Source organism: Oncorhynchus kisutch, linkage group LG1 (genome assembly GCF_002021735.2).
Source record: "Oncorhynchus kisutch isolate 150728-3 linkage group LG1, Okis_V2, whole genome shotgun sequence".
NCBI lineage: Eukaryota > Metazoa > Chordata > Actinopteri > Salmoniformes > Salmonidae > Oncorhynchus > Oncorhynchus kisutch.
In genome coordinates, this window is record NC_034174.2 from 19,739,910 (window position 1) to 19,765,924 (window position 26,015).

Consider the following 26,015-nt stretch of genomic DNA (forward strand, 5'->3'; position numbering starts at 1 on the left):
CACTGGAGTGATAAATGATCAGATGGTCATGTACAGGTAGAGATATTGGTGTGCAAAAGAGCAGAAAAATAAATAAATAAAAACAGTATGGGGATGAGGTAGGTAAAAATGGGTGGGCTATTTACCGATAGACTATGTACAGCTGCAGCGATCGGTTAGCTGCTCAGATAGCAGATGTTTGAAGTTGTTTGAAGATGTTTGAAGTTGGTGAGGGAGATAAAAGTCTCCAACTTCAGCGATTTTTTTGACGAAAGGACGAAGGTTGTAGACTGACCACTGCCTTATACATATTCAGTAGTGGAGTCTGGTCTAGGAGTGTGATGTAGTAGTCTGGTCTAGTAGTGTGGTGTTGTCTGGCAACTGCAGTATGAATTACAAGTCAGTAGTGACTTCATTCTCCGCAATTGATTGTATTCTACTCATTAGGAGAAAAAAAACGCAATTGATGGTAAAGCACACTCTTGAAGTCATGACGACAATAATCATCATTCAAATAAATGGATTCCTCTGTGGAGCAGATGACTTGGAGGGGGCTTGTCAGTGAAGTGTTTACGAGAGTGACCTCAGAGAGGAGAGTGGAGCTGCAGAGCTGCAGTCAGTGTTACCAGCCTCTCTAGCGGGTCGCTCATTATGGAAACAGATGGGTGAATCAGAGTGAGAGAGACAGCTGGAGCACCTGTGTCCCCTCACAATGCATCAACAACCAGAGGAGTGAGAGGAGAGGATAGATATATTCTTTCTTTCTCATCAGGGAATATAAGGAAATATTTAAGGTTTCACAGATCTGTGGCAGAAAATATCCTACACACCTCTGCATTGTATCACCTCCATTCTTCAAAAGGCCCAGATTAACTGACGGTTTGGATTTTGTGTGAGGGTAGTCTCATTCCCCTCCACTGCACTGTAAGATCGGCCAAGCAAGACTAGTGTGAGGGGAAATGTCAAACTGGCCTGGGGCATCCATTTACAGAGCTGAATAGAATATCCTCTTGAGACATGGATTCTTGCAGACAGATGATTTTAGGAATAGATAAAGAGTGGTTCTCCCTATGAGAGGTGAGAGTGGTCGACGGTTCTCATTCCCCTGGGATCACCTCTGTCTGCAAATTCACAAACGGTTTCTTGTTTTGGTCTCACCCCTACCTCTACCCCACCGCCGCCCAATGAAACACATCACACATGGATATCAGTTGTGAATAGCAGGCACCTGCGGGTGGTGTGTGGGTGTGTGTATGTGTGTGTTTCTGTGTTCTCGGGTTGCTGTGTGCACATGTGTGTGTTTTGGCTGTTCCTTTGTCTCTCTATGGAAGGCAGCCCCTGCATGTCCGTGTGTGTTATACAAGCAAACAGACCTTTACTCCTCTCACTGTGGAGGGAATCATCTGGCTACTGCCTGGTCCAAGTCTCTGGATAGAATGGGACAGGAGATATGGCCAGAGGGAATGTGATTTCACACTTTCATGTAATATCACAGGAACCCTCCACTCTATTGACAGTTAAGGATGCCATCTATAGCTTCTGCACTGGTTTTATGTTGTAAGTGCTTGCTTTGTCTAGTGGACACAGGCAAAAACTCTGTACTCTTTATTTTTTGTTGCAAAATATGGTGACAGTATATTGGTGATAACGATGGTATTGTGTCCACCACAGCTGTGGTCTTCATAGTTGTTACCACTCTGTGTGTGTGTGTCATAAGCAACATGATTAATTGAATACACCCCCCTCCCCCACTGCACTCTTGTATAGCTTCAATGTGGGCCTCTAATGAATTATATCTATCATGGCTCAGGCTAAGACCGAGATGCAGACACAGGAGGCAGATAGTACAAGTCTTAGAGTTTATTACAGGGGCAGGCAAAGAGTCGTAATCCAAATCAGAGTCAGGCAGGTACAGGATGTTAGGCAGGTACAGGATGTTAGGCAGGTACAGGATGTTAGGCAGGTACAGGATGTTAGGCAGGTACAGGATGTCAGGCAGGTACAGGATGTTAGGCAGGTACAGGATGTTAGGCAGGTACAGGATATTAGGCAGGTACAGGATGTTAGGCAGGTACAGGGTCAGGACAGGTAGGAAGGTCAGAACTGGGAAGACTAGGAAAATCACAAACTGGGGCACAGGGAACATGCTGGTAGGACTTGACAAGACAAACTGGCAACAGACAAATAGAAAACGCAGGTATAAATACACAGGGATTAATGAGGGAAGATGGGAGATACCTGGTAGAAGGTGGAGACAAGCACAAAGACAGGTGAAACAGATCAGGGTGTGACAATATCACCCTGAAATGGATCTATCCAAATCCAGTCATCCCCTAATACACACATTAAATACCTAGGTTTTGTCATTAGATGTTTTTATCAAACAACTTTTTGATTAAACTATTTGAAATCTTAAATACAAAATACTTTATGGTTGTCACCTCGAAATAGAATAATTGAATTCCTCCTGAAGGTTTTGTCATAATGGAGCTACTGTATATGTTAAAGCTAGACTACAGTGCCATACTTTGTGTTTTATCTGCAATAGATATGTTATTGCAAAAATACCAGTTGGACTTTGTTCAATAAGTGTTTGTCTTTACTGCGCTAGGAAACTACCATAAATTATCAGACTATACACATGAAGTCCAAAAGATTCAACAATCATGCATGTCCTTCGAGTCAGGACAATTGGCAGTGGGCAGAGATGATAAGATATACATTTTCCATAGATGAGATAATAGATGCCTGCTCTTTAACTATTTGTTATTTAAATGTTTTATTTTTACTTATATTTTTAATTAACACTTATTTTTCTTAAAAACTGCATTGTTGGTTAATTAAGGGCTTGTAAGTAAGCATTTCACTGTAAGTATTACCTGTTGTATTCAGCGCATGTGACAAATAAAATGTGGATTTTATTTGATTTTACTCTCACAGTAATCAGGCCTGTTACGAGTATTCCATGATTCAGCTTTGTTCAGATGATCCCTCGGATGTTGTTCAGAGGGCTTTGCGACATGTTCTGTACGTGCTGACTGCGAACGTGTTAAGGTTTTATGAGACTCAGAACGCACAAACAAACAGCAAGCTATTGTTGCCAGATGAGACGCCGCTAGTTTGACTCAACTAAAAACGTATAGGTCCACACATTTTCTCTCTTTTCACTTGTTTTCTTCAGTTTCTGTCAGAATGGTGTACGGCTCTTTGGGGAAATATGCACCTCCTTCTTTGCTAAAAGGAATGTACAAATATTCAAAATAAATGAAAGAATATGAGTATGTTTTCCCCACAGTATTTCAAATTTCAATGTTTGATATCAAAAGTAACTACACTATGGAAATCTTTCCCCACTTTTCCTAATGTAACGATTCTCGTCCTCGTCTGATGAGGAATATGAAAGATCGTACCAAAATGCAGCATGGTATTAATCTGAACACAAAATAACAAAGGTGAAACAACGAAAAAACTTAACAGTCCTATCAGTGTAATGGTTCTCTTCATCTGAAGGAGAGGCGGACCAAAGCGCAGCGTGGTGGTTATTCATATTCTTTAATTGATAAAGAAACTACACATGAGATAACTAACAAAACAACAAATGTGAGAAAACCTAAAACAGTCCCATCTGGTGCAAACACAAAGACAGGAACAATCACCCACAAACACACAGTGACACCCAGGCTACCTAAGTATGATTCTCAATCAGAGACAACTAATGACACCTGCCTCTGATTGAGAACCATACTAGGCCGAAACATAGAAAACCCCAAATCATAGAAAATCAAACATAGACTGCCCACCCAACTCACGCCCTGACCATACTAACTAAATACAAAACACAGGAAATAAAGGTCAGAACGTGACAGTACCCATCCCCCAAAGGTGCGGACTCCGGCCGCAAAACCTTGACCTATAGGGGAGGGTCTGGGTGGGCGCCTGTCCGCGGTGGCGGCTCTGGCGCAGGACGCGGACCCCACTTCACCATTGTCTTAGTCCGCCTTATTGTCCGCCTCCGTGGCTTTCTCACCATGGCCACCCCTCTCAATGACCCCACTGGACAGAGGGGCAGCTCGGGACAGAGGGGCAGCTCGGGACAGAGGGGCGGAAGCTCTGGACAGAGGGGCAGAAGCTCTGGCGCCTCTGGGCTGAGGGGCTCTGGCGCCTCAGACTCCGGCGCCGGACAGGCGGGAGACTCCGGCAGCAGCGCCGGACAGGCGGGAGACTCCGGCAGCAGCGCCGGACAGGCGGGAGGCTCCGGACAGGCGGGAGGCTCCGGCAGCGGCGCCGGACAGGCGGGAGGCTCCGGCAGCGGCGCCGGACAGGCGGGAGGCTCCGGCGCCGGACAGGCGGGAGGCTCCGGCAGCGCTGGAGAGGAGGGAGCCCCTGTAAGGATGGGCCGGAGAGACAGCCTGGTGCGGGGGGCTGCCACCGGAGGGCTGGTGCTTGGAGGTGGTGACGGATAGACCGGGCCGTGCAGGCGCACTGGAGCTCTTGAGCACCGAGCCTGCCCAACCTTACCCGGTTGAATGGTCCCGGTCGCCCTGCCAGTGCGGCGAGGTGGAATAGCCATGTAAGCCGGCCCAAGGAGACGCACTGGAGACCAGATGCGTAGAGCCGGCTTCATGGCACTTGGCTCGATGCCCACTCTAGCCCGGCCGATACGCGGAGCTGGAATGTACCGCACCGGGCTGTGCACCCGCACTGGGGACACCGTACGCTCCACCGCATAACACGGTGCCTGCCCGGTCTCTCTTGCCCCCCGGTAACCACAGGGAGTTTGCACAGGTCTCCTACCTGGCATAGCCATACTCCCTGTGAGCCCCCCCCCCAATAAATTTTTGGGGCTGACTCTCGGGCTTCCATCCGCTCTGCCGTGCTAGTTCCTCATAATGCCGCCTCTCTGCTTTTGCTGCCTCCAGCTCGGCCTTGGGGCGGCAATATTCTCCTGGCTCTGCCCAGGGTCCTTTACCGTCTAGAATCTCCTCCCAAGTCCATCTCTCCAAATAGTGCAGCCTCTCCCACTGCTGCTGCTGCTCCTGCTCCTGCTGCCTCTGTTGCTTCTCCTGCTGCTGCTTTTGCCGTTGCCCGTTACCACGCCGCTTGGTCCTTGGTTGGTGGGTGATTCTGTAATGGTTCTCTTCATCTGAAGGAGAGGCGGACCAAAGCGCAGCGTGGTGGTTATTCATATTCTTTAATTGATAAAGAAACTACACATGAGATAACTAACAAAACAACAAATGTGAGAAAACCTAAAACAGTCCCATCTGGTGCAAACACAAAGACAGGAACAATCACCCACAAACACACAGTGACACCCAGGCTACCTAAGTATGATTCTCAATCAGAGACAACTAATGACACCTGCCTCTGATTGAGAACCATACTAGGCCGAAACATAGAAAACCCCAAATCATAGAAAATCAAACATAGACTGCCCACCCAACTCACGCCCTGACCATACTAACTAAATACAAAACACAGGAAATAAAGGTCAGAACGTGACAATCAGGTGACAAAACACAAAACAGGAAACAACTACCCACAAACACAGGTGGGAACAGGCTACCTACAGTGCCTTGCGAAAGTATTCGGCCCCCTTGAACTTTGCGTCCTTTTGCCACATTTCAGGCTTCAAACATAAAGATATAAAACTGTATTTTTTTGTGAAGAATCAACAACAAGTGGGACACAATCATGAAGTGGAACGACATTTCTTGGATATTTCAAACTTTTTTAACAAATCAAAAACTGAAAAATTGGGTGTGCAAAATTATTCAGCCCCCTTAAGTTAATACTTTGTAGCGCCACCTTTTGCTGCGATTACAGCTGTAAGTCGCTTGGGGTATGTCTCTATCAGTTTTGCACATCGAGAGACTGAATTTTTTTCCCATTCCTCCTTGCAAAACAGCTCGAGCTCAGTGAGGTTGGATGGAGAGCATTTGTGAACAGCAGTTTTCAGTTCTTTCCACAGATTCTCGATTGGATCCAGGTCTGGACTTTGACTTGGCCATTCTAACACCTGGATATGTTTATTTTTGAACCATTCCATTGTAGATTTTGCTTTATCTTTTGGATCATTGTCTTGTTGGAAGACAAATCTCCGTCCCAGTCTCAGGTCTTTTGCAGACTCCATCAGGTTTTCTTCCAGAATGGTCCTGTATTTGGCTCCATCCATCTTCCCATCAATTTTAACCATCTTCCCTGTCCCTGCTGAAGAAAAGCAGGCCCAAACCATGATGCTGCCACCACCATGTTTGACAGTGGGGATGGTGTGTTCAGGGTGATGGGCTGTGTTGCTTTTACGCCAAACATAACGTTTTGCATTGTTGCCAAAAAGCTCAATTTTGGTTTCATCTGACCAGAGCACCTTCTTCCACATGTTTGGTGTGTCTCCCAGGTGGCTTGTGGCAAACTTTAAACAACACTTTTTATGGATATCTTTAAGAAATGGCTTTCTTCTTGCCACTCTTCCATAAAGGCCAGATTTGTGCAATATACGACTGATTGTTGTCCTATGGACAGAGTCTCCCACCTCAGCTGTAGATCTCTGCAGTTCATCCAGAGTGATCATGGGCCTCTTGGCTGCATCTCTGATCAGTCTTCTCCTTGTATGAGCTGAAAGTTTAGAGGGACGGCCAGGTCTTGGTAGATTTGCAGTGGTCTGATACTCCTTCCATTTCAATATTATCGCTTGCACAGTGCTCCTTGGGATGTTTAAAGCTTGGGAAATATTTTTGTATCCAAATCCGGCTTTAAACTTCTTCACAACAGTATCTCGGACCTGCCTGGTGTGTTCCTTGTTCTTCATGATGCTCTCTGCGCTTTTAACGGACCTCTGAGACTATCACAGTGCAGGTGCATTTATACGGAGACTTGATTACACACAGGTGGATTGTATTTATCATCATTAGTCATTTAGGTCAACATTGGATCATTCAGAGATCCTCACTGAACTTCTGGAGAGAGTTTGCTGCACTGAAAGTAAAGGGGCTGAATAATTTTGCGCGCCCAATTTTTCAGTTTTTGATTTGTTAAAAAAGTTTGAAATATCCAATAAATGTCGTTCCACTTCATGATTGTGTCCCACTTGTTGTTGATTCTTCACAAAAAAATACAGTTTTATATCTTTATGTTTGAAGCCTGAAATGTGGCAAAAGGTCGCAAAGTTCAAGGGGGCCGAATACTTTCGCAAGGCACTGTATATTTGAATACCATTATTAGATAAAGGATAGGAATTGGAAGTTAGTGATTGATTAGTAATGCCTGGCGAGTGCCTATAAATTGGTGTGTGTCAAGCAAGATCATTGAGATGGTGGTTGCCTGTCAAGAAAAAAATCACAGCTTCTGGAACTCCTGTATGCTGCCTCTATTTGGTCTTAACTGTCATATAGTTGACGTTCCACTCTCTGAACCTTCCAAATGGCGTATAACACTAGCATTACAGTTGATCCATTTCCCTAATGAAGGAACAACTACAGTCTAAAATGAAGCTACCAACAGAGTGGAAAACCTCAAGAAAAAGACTACGCTGTAAGTCAGAAAGAATATAGAGTGTTTATGAGGCGGGGATGGAGTGACTGAGCTGTCTGTCAGTCTGCCTGTGAGTGTAGGTACAGCATGTATGTGTAAAGTGTGTTTATGTGGTGTGCACTGCAGACCAAGCTTCTTTAGGCTGATTCTCTGTGGCTCTGTCCAGCCCTTTGCCATGTGAGTGTCAGGCTGTCTTGGACCAGGGCCCAGGGCAGAAGGCTGGGAGCTCACCCTATGGCGTGTCACTCCACTCCAGCTCTACAACTCTAGTCTCTCTAGACCAGAGCTGTGACTCTCACAGATTACATCAGCAGGGAGACATAGTAAAGCGTGTGTGTAGTAGTAGACTACTACTGATGTTCCTCCAGGGCATTGACATTTTGAGTCACAACATCCTCTAGACGCAGAGTGAAGTTGGTGTTTTACTCAGCAGCGTACATTCTCTTGGGCCAAGAAGACAGAGTAGTGTGCTTACCTTTCAAGCATCTCTCAAGCATCACAGACTTTCTACAACTTCATCAGTAGAGAGAGACTGTGACGGGCACAGGGTATCTCCGTCTGGTCTCTGGGAGTGAGTGAGTGAGCGGTGAAGTGACAGCCATGGCTCTGGGCTTCATGTCTGGAGTGGAGGAGTTGCTGGCATCAAGCTGCAAGGTTGTGTGGAGCTTGGCAGAGCAGACCCTCAGAAGGTGGTCCTCTCAGGGGATCATGCCAGCCCGCCGCTTCCTACAGACATGGTGGCAGCTCGGGGAGTTCTATCAGGTATGCTGGGACTGTGTTACCAATCAGTCCCTTTACTCCAGGGGAAAAGTTGTTCTGTACATGCAGCTCTAATAAATGTGGTTTTTATTGACTACTATGTTGACAGCTACTGTGCCAGCTGCCAACTGGGATGTACTGGTGGCTGGAGCAAGATCATGTCTAATATATATTCTAATTTGACCTGTCTTGTTGATACTGTTTTACACCTTGCTTTCTGTATATGTATATATCTGTCAGGAGTTGTCTGGAGTCTGTAGAATAACCGTCACATTGTGGCTATAACTATGAAGCATATCCAAAGGGTACCACGTTTTAATTGGACTTTTAGAATTGCATATTGTATTTGATAGATTGTCTGTTGGGTGAAAGTTTACTGTTTGTGCCTGTGAGGACTCAGGACAGGGTGTTTCTTTATGAGTCACAGAGACAGGTTTAACATGGGTCTCATTGCACATATGGAAGTCATCAGGAAGCAGCACGGCCAGTCTTTTGATCTTTGAAGGTTGTCTTTGAAGTGCTGTCTTTTGTTGGAGCACCTGAATGGGATCTTGTTCATGAACAAATGAGACATCCTCTGACTATATACATTTCCGCTTCAAACGTTTAAAAAAAATCAAGAATTCAAATGAGGAAAGGTTGTTTATGAACTACCATTAAAGGCTAAATGACATTGTCAGTGAAGATAGCTGGTGTAAGGAGATGGTAATCAGTGAGAATATGTCAATAAGCCTGATAAGCAGTCAATTACAGGCATGGCCTAATGCTGCAGGGTTGGAGCTAAGCCTATGTAGGTCAGTGGCTGGAGGTCGTGTGAAGAGGCCACGGCTGGAACGCCCCGCCCCAATGACAGGCCTTTAGGGGGATGACCTCTCTGGCATGGCTATTACACATCACATTATCTTCCTTTAAACCTGCGGGTCAACCTCTCTCTAAAGCCATGGCCTCTAGCCTTTCTGCCTTATGTGAGGGGCGGTCCATCTTGACACTTGTTAAAAAATTGTTAGGAAAAATTGTCAGAGTGAGGTGTTCTCTCATTTATGTCTGGAAGTAGCTAGCATGCTAGCTAACTTTAGCCAGTTAGAACGCTCTGAATTAACGAACTGACAATCTGACTACACTCTGAATTCGTTCTCTGGCACTCCAGAGGGAATTTATGAACACACCCATAGTCTAGTGAAAAGCATGAACTGGTGCACACCCAAAATGTTTGGAGTTGCATGTTATATATAAGCTTCCAGTAATTTATTGGATCTTGTTCATGAACAAATGAGACATGTTCTAACTATGTATATTTCTGTCAAATTTGGAAAATGTTCCATAACACTGCTTTCTTCAGCGGTCCATCCTGACACTTGTTTAAAAAATGGTTAGGATTAGAGGTCGACTGATTATGATTTTTCAACGTCGATACCGATACCGATTATTGGAGGACCAAAAAAAGCCAATACCGATTAATCGACCGATTTTTATATATGTATTTGTAATAATGACAATTACAACACTGAATGAACACTGAACACTTTTATTTTAACTTAATATAATACATATATAAAACCTATTTAGTCTCAAATAAATAATGAAACATGTTCAATTTGGTTTAAGTAGTAACACAGTGTTGGAGAAGAAAGTAAAAGTGAAATATGTGTCATATATCAAAGCTAACGTTTAAGTTCCTTGCTCAGAACAAAGAACATATGAAAGCTGGTGGTTCAATATTCCCAGTTCTTCAATATTCCCAGTTAAGAAGTTTTAGGTGGTAGTTATTATAGGAATTATGATGTGTCGACTATTTCTCTCTATACCATTTGTATTTCATATACCTTTGACTATTGGATGTTCTTATAGGCACTTTAGTATTGTCAGCCTAATCTCGGGCATTGATAGGCTTGAAGTCATAAACAGCGCTGTGGGTCAAGCATTGCTAAGAGCTGCTGGCAAATGCAGAAAAGTGCTGTTTGAATGAATGCCTACGAGCCTGCTGCTGCCTTCCACTCAGTCAGACTGCTCTATCAAATATCAAATCATAGACTTAATTATAATATAACACACAGAAATATGAGCCTTTGGTCATTATATGGTCAAATCTAGAAACTATCATTTCGAAAACAAAACGTTTATTCTTTCAGTGAAATACGGAACCGTTCCGTATTTTCTCGAACGGGTGGCAACCCTAAGTCTAAATATTGCTGTTACATTGCACAACCTTCAATATTATGTCGTCATTATGTAAAATTCTGGAAAATTAATTCACAATTCGCAACGAGCCAGGCGGCCCAAACTGTTGCATATACCCTGACTCTGCTTGCACTGAACGCAAGAGAAGTGACACAATTTCCCTAGTTAATATTGCCTGCTAACATGATTAAAAAAAAACTAAATATGCAGGTTTAAAAATATATACTTCTGTGTATTGATTTTAAGACATTTAAGGCATTGGTGTTTATAGTTTGGGTACATTTTTCGCGAATGTGCTTTTGTTAAATCATCAGTCGTTTGGCGAAGTTGAAGTAGGTTGTGATTTGATGATAAATTAACAGGTTCTGCATTGATTATATACAAGGCAGGACAAGCTAGTTAAACTAATAATTTCATCAACCATGTGAAGTTAATTAGTGATTATGTGAAGATTGATTGTTTTTTATAAGATAAGTTTAATGCTAGCTAGCAACTTACCGTGGCTCTCTGCAGCCACAAGGATGTTTTGACGCTGCACTCGCGTAACAGGTGGTCAGCCTGCCATGCAGTTTCCTCGTGGATTGCAATGTAATTGGCCATAATCAGCATCCAAAAAGGCGATTACCGATTGTTACGAAAACTTGAAATCGGCCCTAATTAATCGGCCATGCCAATAGTCACCAACAAAACTTCCCACTGGGCACAGACTGGTTGAATTAACATTGTTTCCAAGTCTTTACAATGAAAATTACATTGAACCAATGTGGGGATAGGTATGTCTGTGCCCAGTGGGTCTTCTTTAACTTCCACGCTACTAAAGTAAGGAACATGAATTGTTGTGCAGTGAACTGTGGTGTAATGATTTTGGGATAGGGTTCAGACTGAGCAGTAGCTCATTAGATATCTTGCTAAGGTGAATTTGAAATGGAGTTACTGTAGGTAAAGGGGGCTTTTGGGGTAGACAAAGACAGGCACAGAAAAGGAGCAGAAAAGCAGGGAGCATGTTGGAGATACTTGATTTTTTAAAATACTTTAACTCAAAATTTGTACTAATATTGTCCCACTTCATCCCATGACACAATGTTGGAAGACTAACACATTTTAGACCATGGAGCTACTGGCCTCTTTGTTTGAATGCTTGGATGTCATTTGTCCGTAACAATGCAGCATTGATAAATGCACCGTAGTGTGGATCATGCACTATAGTGACTAATCCCTGTTTAGACAATGGAGATTGTGTAATGAACAGCTATAAAAATTCTCTATTAATACGGATGACACACAATCCTATGTTGTTCTATGAAGACAAGTCTTCTAGTTTTTTTTCTCTGTGTTATAAAAACTTGTCATCTAGTAATACATGCTTGTGTTTCTGATTAAGGTTCTTGGTCTTTGCTATATAAGTGGGCTATTGAACCATTCCGAAAGGGCTTGAATTCTCAAGAGAATCATCTCTAGAGATTCAACTTTGCTTTTGAAATGCCTAGAAACTACAGTTTGACTTCAGAAAAAGAGAGTTTACATAATAGAATAGAATTAAACGTTGTCCATCCAGGATGGACATTTTTCTTTGGCATCACCTTCCATTAAAAGGATCACATATGCAAACATTCTCACATCATACAGATTTAAACCAGTCAGTCCATTATGTTGCATACACTAAAAACATGAAGGATACTGAAACATTCACTCACAACCGACCCCTGTCCCAACTGCAATGATACAATTTACTTGGCATTTAGTAGTCCAACAGCACAAGGAACGAATGAATGTTTGAACACATTCTTCTTGGCCAAGGGTATTCTGAAGTGCCGGCCAGAGGCAAGCCTCTCGAACTGAGGTGGGAGAGGGTGGGTGGGGTCACCAGTGCCTTCTTTTTGGTTGTGGAACAGACTGCTCAAATGTGCCTGTGGTCGATTACCAATTACTTTGGTCGACCACAGGCACTTGACCAGCACCATTTTTGAAGGTTGTTGGTCTGTTTAAAATAGCTGTCCCCATCTGACGTAGCATCTTTAAAAAAAGAGTCTTACCAGAACCATGTCATCCGCTTAAGTGAGTGACAGTAAATAAAATACTTTGTCCAGACATGCCCATAAGTCAGTCATTTCAATTAGATTTCATGTGTTCAAAAACAAAGCAAAAAAGTAGCCTGTATAACAGCTTAAAAGCAGCTCTGTTGTGGTGGTGGAGGGAACAATATCCTGGTAGACTGCAGTTAACACCAGCCCAGAACTTCTATTTCCACCCTGTGATCACTTTCCACCACAGAGGCCAGGCCAGCCTAACAAGTTGGGAGCCGCATGTTTTTCCCTCAACACAACCCTTCGCCATAATCAAGCAGCCTTGAGAGTCAACACTGACATGAATCCTGTGCAGCGTCTTTCCCTGGTGGGGGGGATTGATGCGCGGGCCTTCAACAGGGGGGCATACCACAAGTTGCCAATCTCTATTCCAGGGGATCTCATCATGTCTGTTCCCTTCCCACAGATGACAGAGGGCCGGCTGTGTCAGGTGCACCTCCTGGACGACAGGAAGCTGGACCTAATGGTCCAGGTACTCACCCTTCACACATCCTCATCCTCCGTACTTCTAATGTGGTTCACTGTGATGTTACACTCTAGTGTGGACACTTCATAAATTTGTGTTCATTTATACTGGTTTCATTTTCCTAGCCGAAGCTCTTGTCCCGGGATCTGTTAGACTTGGTGTCCTCACACTTTAACCTGAAGGAGAAGGAGTATTTTGGAATATCCTTCATTGATGACACGTACGTACAACTCCTACAGATGTTCTATCTTAATTTGATCACTCTGTTGTTGCAGGAAATGCTAATTGTAGTGTATTCAAAGTTTTAAAAATGCTTCTAAAGTTTGTAATTTCTACTTTAACATGTCAGACTTTATTCATTCTAACAAAATATGTATCAACCCCTACATAAATGTCCATTCATTATAATACACATAATAATTCACAATTCCTGTTGCTGCAGGATTATGTTCCTGCTGTGAGAAACTGATCAAATTAAGATAGTACATCTGTAACTACATTCTAGTTCATTGATGTATTTTCAATCTTGTGGTGTCAGGTACAAAATACTGTGAATGGGTGCAAACCGGTTTAGCTCCTTTTCCTGCTGCTGATTGCATGCATCTCCATGACACAAGTGAGACAACTCTGTATCAGTCTATCAGTTGACATCATAGTTAACGGTGTAGCATCTGCTCGTATTCTTCCCCAGCGGTCAGAGTAAATGGCTCCAGCTGGATCGCAGGGTCCTGGATCATGACTTCACTAAAAAGACTGGTCCACTGGAGCTCAAGTTCCTGGTCAGGTGAGTGATCTCTCTCTCACTGCCTCTCAGCTGGTAGCCTACAGTATGGACTACCATACTGTAGTAGCCGGCTACCCAAAGTGTACTCTATCACAAACATAGCATCAGTCTTAGACGTTGACAGTGTATCTTACACACTTTAATCCATAGACTCCCCTTCCTCTTTGTATTTGAAAATCCATCTGAAAATGTGAGGTATCTATCAATGTTGCCCAAGAGAAGGCTCAAAGAGCTACTAAAGTGACAACCCCCAGTGTTAGTCAGCGTTAATCGGAGGTACAGTTATTGTAGGGGTGGCAGGTAGCCTAGTGGTTAGAGCGTTGGACTGGTAACTGAAATGGTTGCAAGATCGAGTCCCCCAAGCTAACAAGGTTATAAAAAATTATAAAACATAATAATAATATGTCATTCTGCCCCTGAACAAGGCAGTTAATCCACTGTTCCTAGGCTCTTATTGAAAATAAGAATTTGTTCTTAACTGACTTGCCTAGTTAAATAAAATGAAACTTGTAACCTGGATCATATGTAGAGACTCATGTCCAGTAGATGGCACTAATGTGACAATCTGCAATAAGAAGATGTTCTGAAATTGGAAGGGGGGCACTATATACCCTTATTCAAGTACTCCATATGATTTACATTATGTGTTTTACAGGTTTTATATTGAGAAGATAACATTTTTGAAAGAGAATACAACAGTGGAGCTGTTTTTCCTAAATGCCAAATCGTCAGTCTTCAATGTAAGTGGATGTAACTCATTTTCTTACATTTGTTACTCAATATGATTGTATTGAGCATGCCACGAATCAGCCCCCCATAGCCTGTCCTTCAATTTCCATGCCATTGCACAAATAATGTGCTTACTCTGTTTGGGCTCATCCACTGCATGCACAGACATAAACCAATTGTGTGACCTGTGATCATTTGGGTGAAAATATAATCCCATAAATGGAATTACAAGACAAAAGTTCCTGCTGTGGAAGTTCCCTAATCCTCCAAAATATAATTTGACTCAGGGCTTTCTTTTGGAAACGCTGCACTATAACAACATGAACAAGAACAATATCTTGATTCACTGCCTCCCCTCAGACACCTGTGTATATTTCCCATGCCACACACAGCCAGAGTAGAAGAAATTAACTGTATTATTGTAAAATATTAGATAGCATTTGTGATAATTAACAGGAGGAAATCATCTACCATACATGTTGGATGATGGAGCTGGAGAAACAGGTCTTACATATCAAACACATACAGACACACATACTGTCACGTCCTGACCTTAGTTCCTTTTTTATGTCTCTATTTTGGTTTGGTCAGGGCGTGAGTTGGGGTGGGCATTCTATGTTTTTCATTTCTATGTTTGTTCTGTGTGTTGTATTTCTATGTGTTTGGCCTGGTATGGTTCCCAATCGGAGCAGCTGTCAATCGTTGTCTCTGATTGAGAACCTTACTTAGGTAGCCTGTTCCCACCTGTGTTTGTGGGTAGTTGTTTTCTATTTTTGTGTCTGCACCAGACAGAACTGTTTCGTTCATGCTCTTTGTTGTTTTATTATTCAGTGTTCAGTTCAAAATAAAAAGATGAACATGTACCACGCTGCACCTTGGTCCTCACCTTCAACCCACGACAGCCGTTACACATACATCACATATTAGCCTATACTTACACATACGCACACACACACACACACACACACAAACACACACACACAGCAGTGATTGTAATGGGTTGAGTGGTGCACCCACCCTTCACTTTCCTTATTAGTCTGACTTTTGAAAGCTGACTGTTGACCATCAACAACGTTTTATTGCAAGTTGATTTTGGCAGACTGATTGATCAATGATCAATAGCACTCATACTGTTTGTCATTACATGAACATACATTTATATTTGTGTAATTACACAATTATACCCCAGGTGGTGAGGGTAGGCAACAACACATCCTCCACGGTGACCCTCAACACGGGGGCCCCTCAGGGGTGTGTGCTTAGTCCCCTCCTGTACTCCCTGTTCACCCACAACTGCATGGCCACGTACGACTCCAACACCATCATTGAGTTTGCTGACGATACTACGTGGTAGGCTGATCCCCGACGACAATGAGACAGCCTAAAGGGAGGAGGTCAGAGACCTGGCAGTGTGGTGCCAGGACAACAATCTCTCCCTCAACGTCAGCAAGACAAAGGAGCTGATTGTGGACTACATGAATCAGAGAACCGAGCACGGCCACTGTAGTTGAGCGAGTCGAGACTTTCAAGTTCCTCGGTGTCCACATCACTAAGGATCTATCATGGTCCACACACACCAACACAGTCGTGAAGAGGGCACGACAGCGCCTCTACACCCTCAGGAGGCTGAAAATACTTGGCATGGGCCCTCTACAGCTGTACCATTGCGAGCATCTTGAATGGCTGCACCATCGTTTGATATGGCATCTGCTTGGCATTCGACTGCAAGGTGCTACAGAGGGCAGTGTGTATGGCCCAGTACATCATGGGGACCCAAGCTCCCTGCCATCCAGGACCTCTATACCAGGCATTGTCAGAGGAAGGCCCTTAAAATTGTCAAAGACTCAAGCTACCCAAGTCATAGACTGTTCTCTCTGCTACCCCACGTCAAGTGGTAACGATGCACCAAGTCTGGAACCAACAGGAACCTGAATAGCTTCTACCCGCAAGCCAAAATACTGCTATATAGCTTGTTAAATAGTTAAACTAGCTACCCGGGCTATCTGCATTGCACTAACTTATTTGACTCGCTGCTGCAATTTAGGGGGTAGATCAGTTTTAATATAATTAAGAATATTAATTAAGAATATTTTTTATATATACTGTATTTAAAACACATATATTTTCCTTCTTTATTTTTTTCCCCTAACCCTACCTCCCCTCCCCTAATTGGAGTAAAATTAATGGACAACAATACTTAGGCTTCTACTTACAGCTTACTATATACATTTTACTGACACATTATATTTTACATTAGTTATCTTTTTTTAATTTGTTTTTCGTCCCAGCTGTTAGCTCCCCTCAATGCCTCCCATCTACAGTACCAGTCAAAAGTTTGGACACCTACTCATTCAAAGGTTTTTCTTTATTTGTAATATTTTCTACGTTGTATAATAATAGTGAAGACATCAAACATATTAAATAACACATATGGAATAATGTAGTAAACAAAAAGTTGTTAAATATATTATAGATTCTTCAAAGTAGCCACCCTTTGCTTTGAGGATTGCTTTGCACACTCTTGACATTCTCTCAACCACCTTCATGAGGTAGTCAACTGGAATGCATGCATTTCAATAACAGGTGTGCCTTGTTGAAAGTTAATTTGTGGAATTTCTTTCCTTCTTAATGCGTTTGAGCCAAGGTATGGTTGGTATACAGAAAATAGCCCTATTTGGTAAAAGCCCAAGTCCATATTATGGCAAGAACATCTCAAATAAGCAAAGAGAAACGAAAGTCCATCATTACTTTAAGACATGAAGGTCAGTCAATCTGGAAAATGTCCAGAATTTAGGAAGTTTCTTAAAGTGCAGTTGCAAAAACCATCAAGCGCTAAGCTGTTCCGGATGACTGTGTGATCACGCTCTCCGTAACCGATGTGAGTAAGACTTTTAAACAGGTCAACATTCACAAGACCGCAGGGCGGATTACCAGGACATGTACTCTGAGCATGCACTGACCAACTGGCAATCGTGTTCACTGACATTTTCAACCTGTCCCTGACCGAGTCTGTAATACCAACATGTTTCAAGCAGACCACCATTGTTCCTGTGCCTACGAACACCAAGGTAACCTGCTTAAATGACTACCGACCCGTAGCACTTACGTCTGTAGCCATGAAGTGCTTTGAAAGTCTGGTCATGGCTCACATTAACACCATTATCCCAGAAACCGTAGACCCACTCCAATTTGCATACCACCCCAACAGATCCACAGATGATGCAATTTCTATTGCACTCAACACTGCCCTTTCCCACTTGGATAAAAGGAACACCTATGTGAATGCTGTTAATTGACCACAGCTCAGCGTTCAACACCATAGTGCCCTCAAAGCTCATCACCAAGCTAAGGACCCTGGGACTAAACACCTCCCTCTGCAATTGGATCACGGACTTCCTGATGGGCCGCCTCTAGGTATTAAGGGCAGGTAACAACATATCTGCCACGCTGATTCTCAACACTGGGGTGCATGATCAGTCCCTTCCTGTACTCCCTGTTCACCCATGACTGGCCAAGCACGACTCCAACGCCATCATTAAGTTTGTCGACGACACAACAGTGGTAGGCCTCATCACCGAAAACGATGAGCCAGCCTATAGGGAGGAGGTCAGAGACCTGGCAGTGTGGTGCCAGGATAACAACCTCACCCTCAAGACAAAGGAGATGATTGTGGACTACAGTAAAAGGAGGACCGAACACGCCCCCATTCTCATCAACGGGGCTGTAGTAGAGCAGGATGAGAGCTTCAAGTTCCTTGGTTTCCACATCACCAACAAACTATTGTTGTCCAAACACACCAAGACAGTTGTGAAGAGGGCACGACAACATCTATTCCCGCTCAAGAAACTGAAAATATTTGGCATGGGTCCTCAGGTCCTCAAAAATATCTACAGCTACACCATTGAGAGCATCCTAACTGCATCACCCCCTGGTATGGCAACTGCTCGGCTTCCGACTACAAGGCACGATAGAAGATTGTGCGTACAGCCCAGTACATCACTCCTGCCGTCCAGGACCTTGATTTGATTTGAAACTGGTTCTCATGAGGACAGCCACAGGAAAGGAGGACCCAGAGTTACCTCTGCTGCAGAGGATAAGTTCATTAGAGTTACCAGCCTCGGAAATTGCAGCCCAAATTAATGCTTCACAGAGTTCATATCTCAACATCAACTGTTCAGAGGAAACTGTGTGAATCAGGCCTTCATGGTTGAATTGCTACAAAGAAACCATGACTAAAGGACACCAATAATAAGAAGAGACTTGCTTTGGCCAAGGAACACGAGCAATGGACATTAAACCGGTGGAAACCTGTCCTTCGGTCTGATGAGTCCAAATGTGAGATTTTTGGTTCCAACCGCCATGTCTTTGTGAGACACAGAGTAAGGTGAACGGATGATCTCTGCGTGTGTGATTCCCAACGTGAAGTATGGAGGAGGATGTGTGATGGAGTGGGGGTGCTTTGCTGGTGACACTGTCAGTGATTTATTTAGAATTTAAGGCACACTTCACCAGCAAGTCTGGTTCATCCTTGGGAGCAATTTCCAAACGCCTTAAGGTACCACGTTCATCTGTACAAACAATAGTACGCAAGTATAAACACCATGGGACCACGCAGCCGTCATACCGCTCAGGAAGGAGACACGTTCCGTCTCCTAGAGATGAGTGTACTTAGGTGTGAAAAGTGTGAATCAATCCCAGAACAACAGGAAAGGACCTTGTGAAGATGCTGGAGGAAACAGGCACAAAAGTATCTACATCCACACTAAAATGAGTCCTATATCGACATAACATGAAATGCCGCTCAGCAAGGAAGAAGCCACTGCTCCAAAACCGCCATAAAAAAGCCAGACTACGGTTTGCAACTGCACATGTGGTCAAATATCGTACTTTTTGGAGAACTGTCCTCTAGCATGATGAAACAAAAATTGAACTGTTTGGCCATAATGTTTGGAGGAAAAAGGGGGAGGATTGCAAGCTGAAAAACACCATCCCAACCTTGAAGCAGCATCATGTTGTGGGGGTGCTTTCCTGCAGGAGGGACTGGTGCACTTCAGAAAATAGATGGCATCATGATGGAGGAAGCAACATCTCAAGACATCATTCAGGAAGTTAAAGCTTGGTCGCAAATGGGTCTTCCAAATGTACAATGACCCCAAGAATACTTCCAAATTTGTGGCAAAATGGCTTAAAGGACAACAAAGTCATGGTATTGGAGTGGCCATCACAAAGCCATGACCTCAATCCTATAGAAAATGAAAATGTGTGGGCAGAACTGAAAAAGCGTGTGCGAGTAAGGAGGCCTACAATCCTGACTCAGATACACCAGCTCTGTCGGGAGGAATGGGAAGCTTGTGGAAGGCTACCCGAAACTTTTGACTCAAGTAAAATAATTTAAAAGGCAATTCTACCAAATAGTAATTGAGTGTATGTAAACTTCTGACCCACTGGGAGTGTGATGAAAGAAATAAAAGCTGAAATAAATCATTCTCTCTACTATTATTCTGACATTTCACATTCTTAAATAAAGTGGTGATCCTAACTGACCTAAGACAGGGAATTTTTTGCTCTGATTAAATGTCAGGAATTGTGAAAAACTGAGTTTAAATATATTTGGCTACTTCAACTGTACTTAATGTTGTTTGGTTTGGTTCTGCCAACTAGAGTGCAGTCCGGTTAGAACATGATGTTGAGGCCCATCACTGTACTCTTGATTTGATAGTCACCACCACCCACACACACACACACACACACACACACACACACACACACACACACACACACACACACACACACACAGCTGTTTCCATTCGAATATGTTTATATGATTGGGGTAATCTGAATGACTTGAAGTCTTATTGTCGTGTTTATTTCGATGCATGCACACCATTATGACATTCATGTTACTGTCGATAATAAAAAGTCCTCATATGTGCATCTTCTCTCTTCGGGTTGATGATAACACTCTGAACTGAGTGGGCGGATGCAGTGTCCAGATGTGCATTTCCAAGCTCTCTGATTGGTTAGGAATAGCAGGGCTATGATGGGTGAGGTATAACTAAGGTAGGCTGAGCAGCCAAACAAATGGGAAACTGAAGGGACTGTGAGGGCAAGTTAGGGAGAGAGGAGAAAAGCAGGACATACTTTCTTTTACAATGACACCTCCACTATGGGGCTCAATCGCCACTTTCAAAACAACTGAGAACTAGTAAATCTCAGACTTCCAACTTCAGTGCATTCAAAACAACTGGGAACTCTGAAGAAAAACAAGCTCTGACTGGGAAAAATCTATTTGAACGGTCATTGCAACTCGGGAACTCAGGCGTCTTTCTATTTTTCCAACTCTCTGACCTGATTTTTACAAATGTAATTGATTCACCTTTATTTAGCCAGGTAGGCCAGTTGAGAACAAGTTCTCACTTACAACTGCGACCTGGCCAAGATAAAGCAAAGCAGTTCGACAAAAACAACAACACAAAGTGACTTTGTTAGGACGTTATGATTTGACCTCGTATTTTTCCATGTTCCCAGTTGTTTTGAACGCAGCGTAAGAACTAAGAAGACCACACCCAGCTGCTATTGCGTTGGTGTCTATGGGAGACACACCCAGTTAGGTAGACAGGAACTAACTATTTTTTTTAATGGTAAATGACTTGAGTGAATTATCTTAATTTTATCCACCATCTTAGATATAATGCTGACAACTTGCCAGGGGTGCATTCATTGTGCTAATTCTGTTGAAAAACGGGGATGTACCTGCATTTATCCAATATATACTCTTGTTTTGCTCTGTTTGTTTCCGTTTTGGACCCCAGGGATGTTTCTTAAACGGAAGCAAACAGAGAAAAACAAGAGATTCTGTTGGACAAATTCAGGTAGGTATCTCCTCGTTTCGTCCCGTTTGCTTCCGTTTAGGAAATGGTTTGAGACAGATTGGCGTAATGAATACGCTCCAAGACCATACAGCTCAGTGCCCACGACGATTTTTTTTCAACACTGGAGGAGCGTGAACTTGCTCGTAGAATGTACCATTTTGATGATTAGGTGGTTAAATTTATAAATAACTGTGGTTATAGAGGCTTTGTGTAGCTCTTGTATGTACTTGATTATGTCATCTACGCAACAATATTTATTCCTGAACGTCGATGAAGAATATGAATAACTTTTAAGATTCCGAATCAACCTTAAATACGTACAACCGTTTTTCATTGACATTGGTTCAGACGGTAACTGTGGCGTTGAGGTACATACTGGTGGGAATTATATTTATATTAAATCAAGTGCTACTGTTCGAACGTGGTACCTTTGTTGTTTTTTTACACTATAACACATTTTCTCATTTTTTAACGACAGGAGATCATCGAAGTTGAGAGTGAAAATGTTTTCAAATTAGCTGCATATGCTTTGCAGGTAAGTGCATTTTTGTAGCTTGTGTGACTTGTAATTCATCAGCGATTTGAATATAAACTGAATCAACACTGTCATGCACGCTGTTAAAATAAGTTCATTTCAGGAATCGTCTTATGCGTGATGTACAGCTACGTACAGCTTCAATATTGAAATCATTGTACTTCTTATAGTGTGCAATACGATGTTTTGTTGTAAATACTATTCAAAGCTGAGTAAGCTTGAAAAGTGTTACCGTAGAAGACTTATTAATGATTTATTAACGAGCATTTCGCTACACTCGCATTAACATCTGCTAACCATGCGTATGTGACCAATACAATTTGATTTGATGACGTATTGATCATGTTCTAATAAGTCCTCCAGGCTAGTACTTGTAACTGTACTATTTTGTTTCCCAGGAGGCCAAAGGAGACTACACAAGGTAAGTCACTCAGGTTAAACACTAATAGATTATTATTATTATTAGATCAAAATGATCACTTATCTGCATACATATTTAGTTAAATATCATAAATTGCTTCAGCTTGCACCATTAAGTTACTCACTCTGTCACATTTGTCAGCCACAGTAGGCTACTTGCAAAAGGACATTCTAAAACATGTAGGCCTATGGAAGAGTAAAACTGGTATGCTACTGGGGCTAACTCATTAAAGATGTTTTTGTGAACGTTTCAGGGTCATTCCGTGTCAATTCAGCAAGCCATGTCACCCACCATCTCAAATTATTCTGAAATGGTTTCTGTAGTTAGAAACCCATAAGATTAGCATTCCTGAAATATTATTTTGTTGAAATATCATTTGCTCTATGAGAAATTAAGCAAATTGATTTCACCCAAATTGGCCATTTTAATTCATAGGATTCTTATCATCTTCAATAAATATAGTACCTAATGTATAAAGTATCAGCTCTCTGTCTGATAAGTAGTATGGAGCTGCTGCTTGGTGTATTGCTTCTTCAACCTTTGTAATGTATTCCCTGTAAATCTGGTGATGGTTTTCTTCCCCTGTTCAAAGAAATTAGCCATTGAAGTCGCTTGCATTCTTTACCATAAATTAGTTTGAAAGTACCAAGTTCTGCACACTAGATGCCACTGTTCCTGCTACTGCCACCACATCCTTTGATAAATGTTGCTGGTATCTTGTGTTTAGTAAATAGGACTCAACGTTTTCTTTGCAACCTTTGGTTGAAACCGATAGCTTTTGCTCATGATGAAATTAAATAGTGTGGTCAAGCCAGTTCTCCATGAAAGCAATACAGTTTGTTCTTCTCTTAGCAACCTAATGCTTCAAACCAATTTTCCTTGAATAGTCCAATATTTCAACAAAATAATGTTTCAGGAATGCTAATCTTATATGTTTCTAACTAGAGAAACGTTTTCAGAACAATCTGAAATGGGGGGTGTCGAAATCCTCTTTCTTCTGCTTTCTGAGGTGGAATGACCTTAAAAGCTTCTTCAGGGTCGGGGGGTCCCCAGCGGGACGTTGAGCTAATTTAGGCTAATGCGATTAGCATGAGATTCCCAGAACATAGACATATCTGATATGGGCAGAAAGCTTAAATTCTTGTTAATCTAACTGCACTGTCCAATTTACAGTAGCTATTACAGTGAAATAATACCATGCTATTGTTTGAGGAGAGTGCACAGTTTTGTACATGTACATATTATTAATATTATTAATAAACCAATTAGGCACATTTGGGCAGTCTTGACACAACATTTTGAACAGAAATGCAATGGTTCATTGGATCAGTCTACAACTTTGCACATACACTGCTGCCATCTAGTGGCCAAAATCTAAATAGCAGCTGGGATGGAATAATACATGATGGCCTTTCTCTTGCATTTCAAAAATGACGGTACAAAAAAAGATTTTTTTTTCTTCCTCTTTTTATTATCTTTTACCAGATCTATTGTGTTATATTCTCCTACATTCATTTCACATTTCCACAAACTTCAAAGTGTTTTCTTTAGAGGTCGACCAATTATGATTTTTCAATGCCGATACCGACTATTGGAGACCAAAAATAGCTGATACCGATTAATCTGACTATTTTTATATATATAATGACAATTACAACAATACTGAATGAACAATGAACACTTTTATTTTAACTTAATATAATACATTAATAAAATCTATTTAGTCTCAAATAAATAATGAAACATGTTCAATTTGGTTTAAGTAATGCAAAAACACAGTGTTGGAGAATAAAGTAAATGTGAAATATGTGTCATATATCAAAGCTAACGTTTAAGTTCCTTGCTCAGAACAAAGAACATATGAAAGCTGGTGGTTCAATATTCCCAGTTCTTCAATATTCCCAGTTAAGAAGTTTTAGGTGGTAGTTATTATAGGAATTATGATGTGTCGACTATTTCTCTCTATACCATTTGTATTTCATATACCTTTGACTATTGGATGTTCTTATAGGCACTTTAGTATTGTGTTGGAGAATAAAGTAAAAGTGCAATATGTGCCATGTAAAAAAGCTAACGTTTAAGTTCCGTGCTCAGAACATGAGAACATATGAAAGCTGGTTGTTCCTTTTAACATGAGTCTTCAATATTCCCAGTTAAGAAGTTTTAGGTTGAAGTTATTATAGGAATTATAGGACTAGTTCTCTCTATACTATTTGTATTTCATATACCTTTGACTATTGGATGTTCTTATAGGCACTATAGTATTGCCAGCCTAATCTCGGGAGTTGATAGGCTTGAAGTCATAAACAGCGCTGTGCTTCAAGCATTGCGAAAAACTGCCTGGCAAACGCAGGAAAGTGCTGTTTGAATTAATGCTTATGAGCCTGCTGCTGCCTACCACTCAGTCAGACTGCTCTATCAAATATCAAATCATAGACTTAATTATAATATAACACACAGAAATATGAGCCTTTGGTCATTAATATGGTCAAATCGGGAAACTGTCATTTCGAAAACAAAACGTTTATTCTTTCAGTAAAATACTGTACCGTTCTGTATTTTTTCGAATGAATGGCATCCATAAGTCTAAATATTGCTGTTACATTGCACAACCTTCAATGTTATGTCATAATTATGTAATATTCTGGCAAATTAATTACGGTCTTTGTTAGGAAGAAATGGTCTTCACACAGTTCACAACGAGCAAGGCGGCCCAAACTGCTATATATACCCTGACTCTGCTTGCACTGAACGCAAGAGAAGTGACACAATTTCCCTAGTTAATATTGCCAGCTAACATGAATTTATTTGAACTAAATATGCAGGTTTAAAAATATATACTTGTGTATTGATTTTAAGAAAGGCATTGGTGTTTATGGTTAGGTACGTTGGTGCAACGACAGTGCTTTTTTCGCAAATGCGCTTGTTAAATCATCACACGTTTGGCGGGTAGGCTGTGATTCGATGATGAATTAACAGGCACTGCATTGATTATATACAATGCAGGACAAGCTAGTTAAATAGTAATATCATCAAACCATGTGTAGTTAACTAGTGATCATGTTAAGATTGATTGTTTTTTCTAAGATAAGTTTAATGCTAGCTAGCAACTTACCTTGGCTCCTTGCTGCACTCGCGTAACAGGTGGTCAGTCCCCTCGTGGAGTGCAATGTATTTGGCATACAAAAATGCAGATTACCGATTGTTATGAAAACTTGAAATCAATCAATCAATCAAATGTATTTATATAGCCCTTCGTACATCAGCTGATATCTCAAAGTGCTGTACAGAAACCCAGCCTAAAACCCCAAACAGCAAGCAATGCAGATGTAGAAGCACGGTGGCTAGGAAAAACTCCCTAGAAAGGCCAAAACCTAGGAAGAAACCTAGAGAGGAACCAGGCTATGTGGGGTGGCCAGTCCTCTTCTGGCTGTGCCGGGTGGAGATTATAACAGAACATGGCCAAGATGTTCAAATGTTCATAAATGACCAGCATGGTCGAATAATAATAAGGAAGAACAGTTGAAACTGGAGCAGCAGCACGGCCAGGTGGACTGGGGACAGCAAGGAGTCATCATGTTAGGTAGTCCTCGGCCATGCCGATTAATCGGTCGAACTCTAGTTTCCTTTCAAATGATACCAAGAATATGCATATCCTTGCTTCAAGTTAGATTTGGG

The 26,015-nt window shown here is 42.0% G+C and overlaps 1 protein-coding gene across 5 annotated transcripts in view; it reads left to right on the forward strand.

The window, feature by feature from the left end:
• Positions 1 to 26,015, forward strand: part of LOC109898089 (FERM domain-containing protein 4B) — an 86,376-nt gene that overhangs the window by 33,390 nt on the left and 26,971 nt on the right. For 2 of the 5 annotated variants that reach the window (XM_031793668.1, XM_031793761.1), the window contains exons 1-7: positions 7,914 to 8,271; positions 12,937 to 13,002; positions 13,122 to 13,216; positions 13,688 to 13,780; positions 14,436 to 14,520; positions 21,860 to 21,916; positions 22,315 to 22,337. In XM_031793668.1, coding sequence (XP_031649528.1) covers positions 8,110 to 8,271; positions 12,937 to 13,002; positions 13,122 to 13,216; positions 13,688 to 13,780; positions 14,436 to 14,520; positions 21,860 to 21,916; positions 22,315 to 22,337 — 581 coding nt within the window. In that variant the 5' untranslated portion in view covers positions 7,914 to 8,109. Of the gene's footprint in view, positions 1 to 7,913; positions 8,272 to 12,936; positions 13,003 to 13,121; positions 13,217 to 13,687; positions 13,781 to 14,435; positions 14,521 to 21,859; positions 21,917 to 22,314; positions 22,338 to 26,015 lie in introns of those variants that run through there. The other 3 variants (XM_031793726.1, XM_031793822.1, XM_031793783.1) reach the window with 3 other exon arrangements.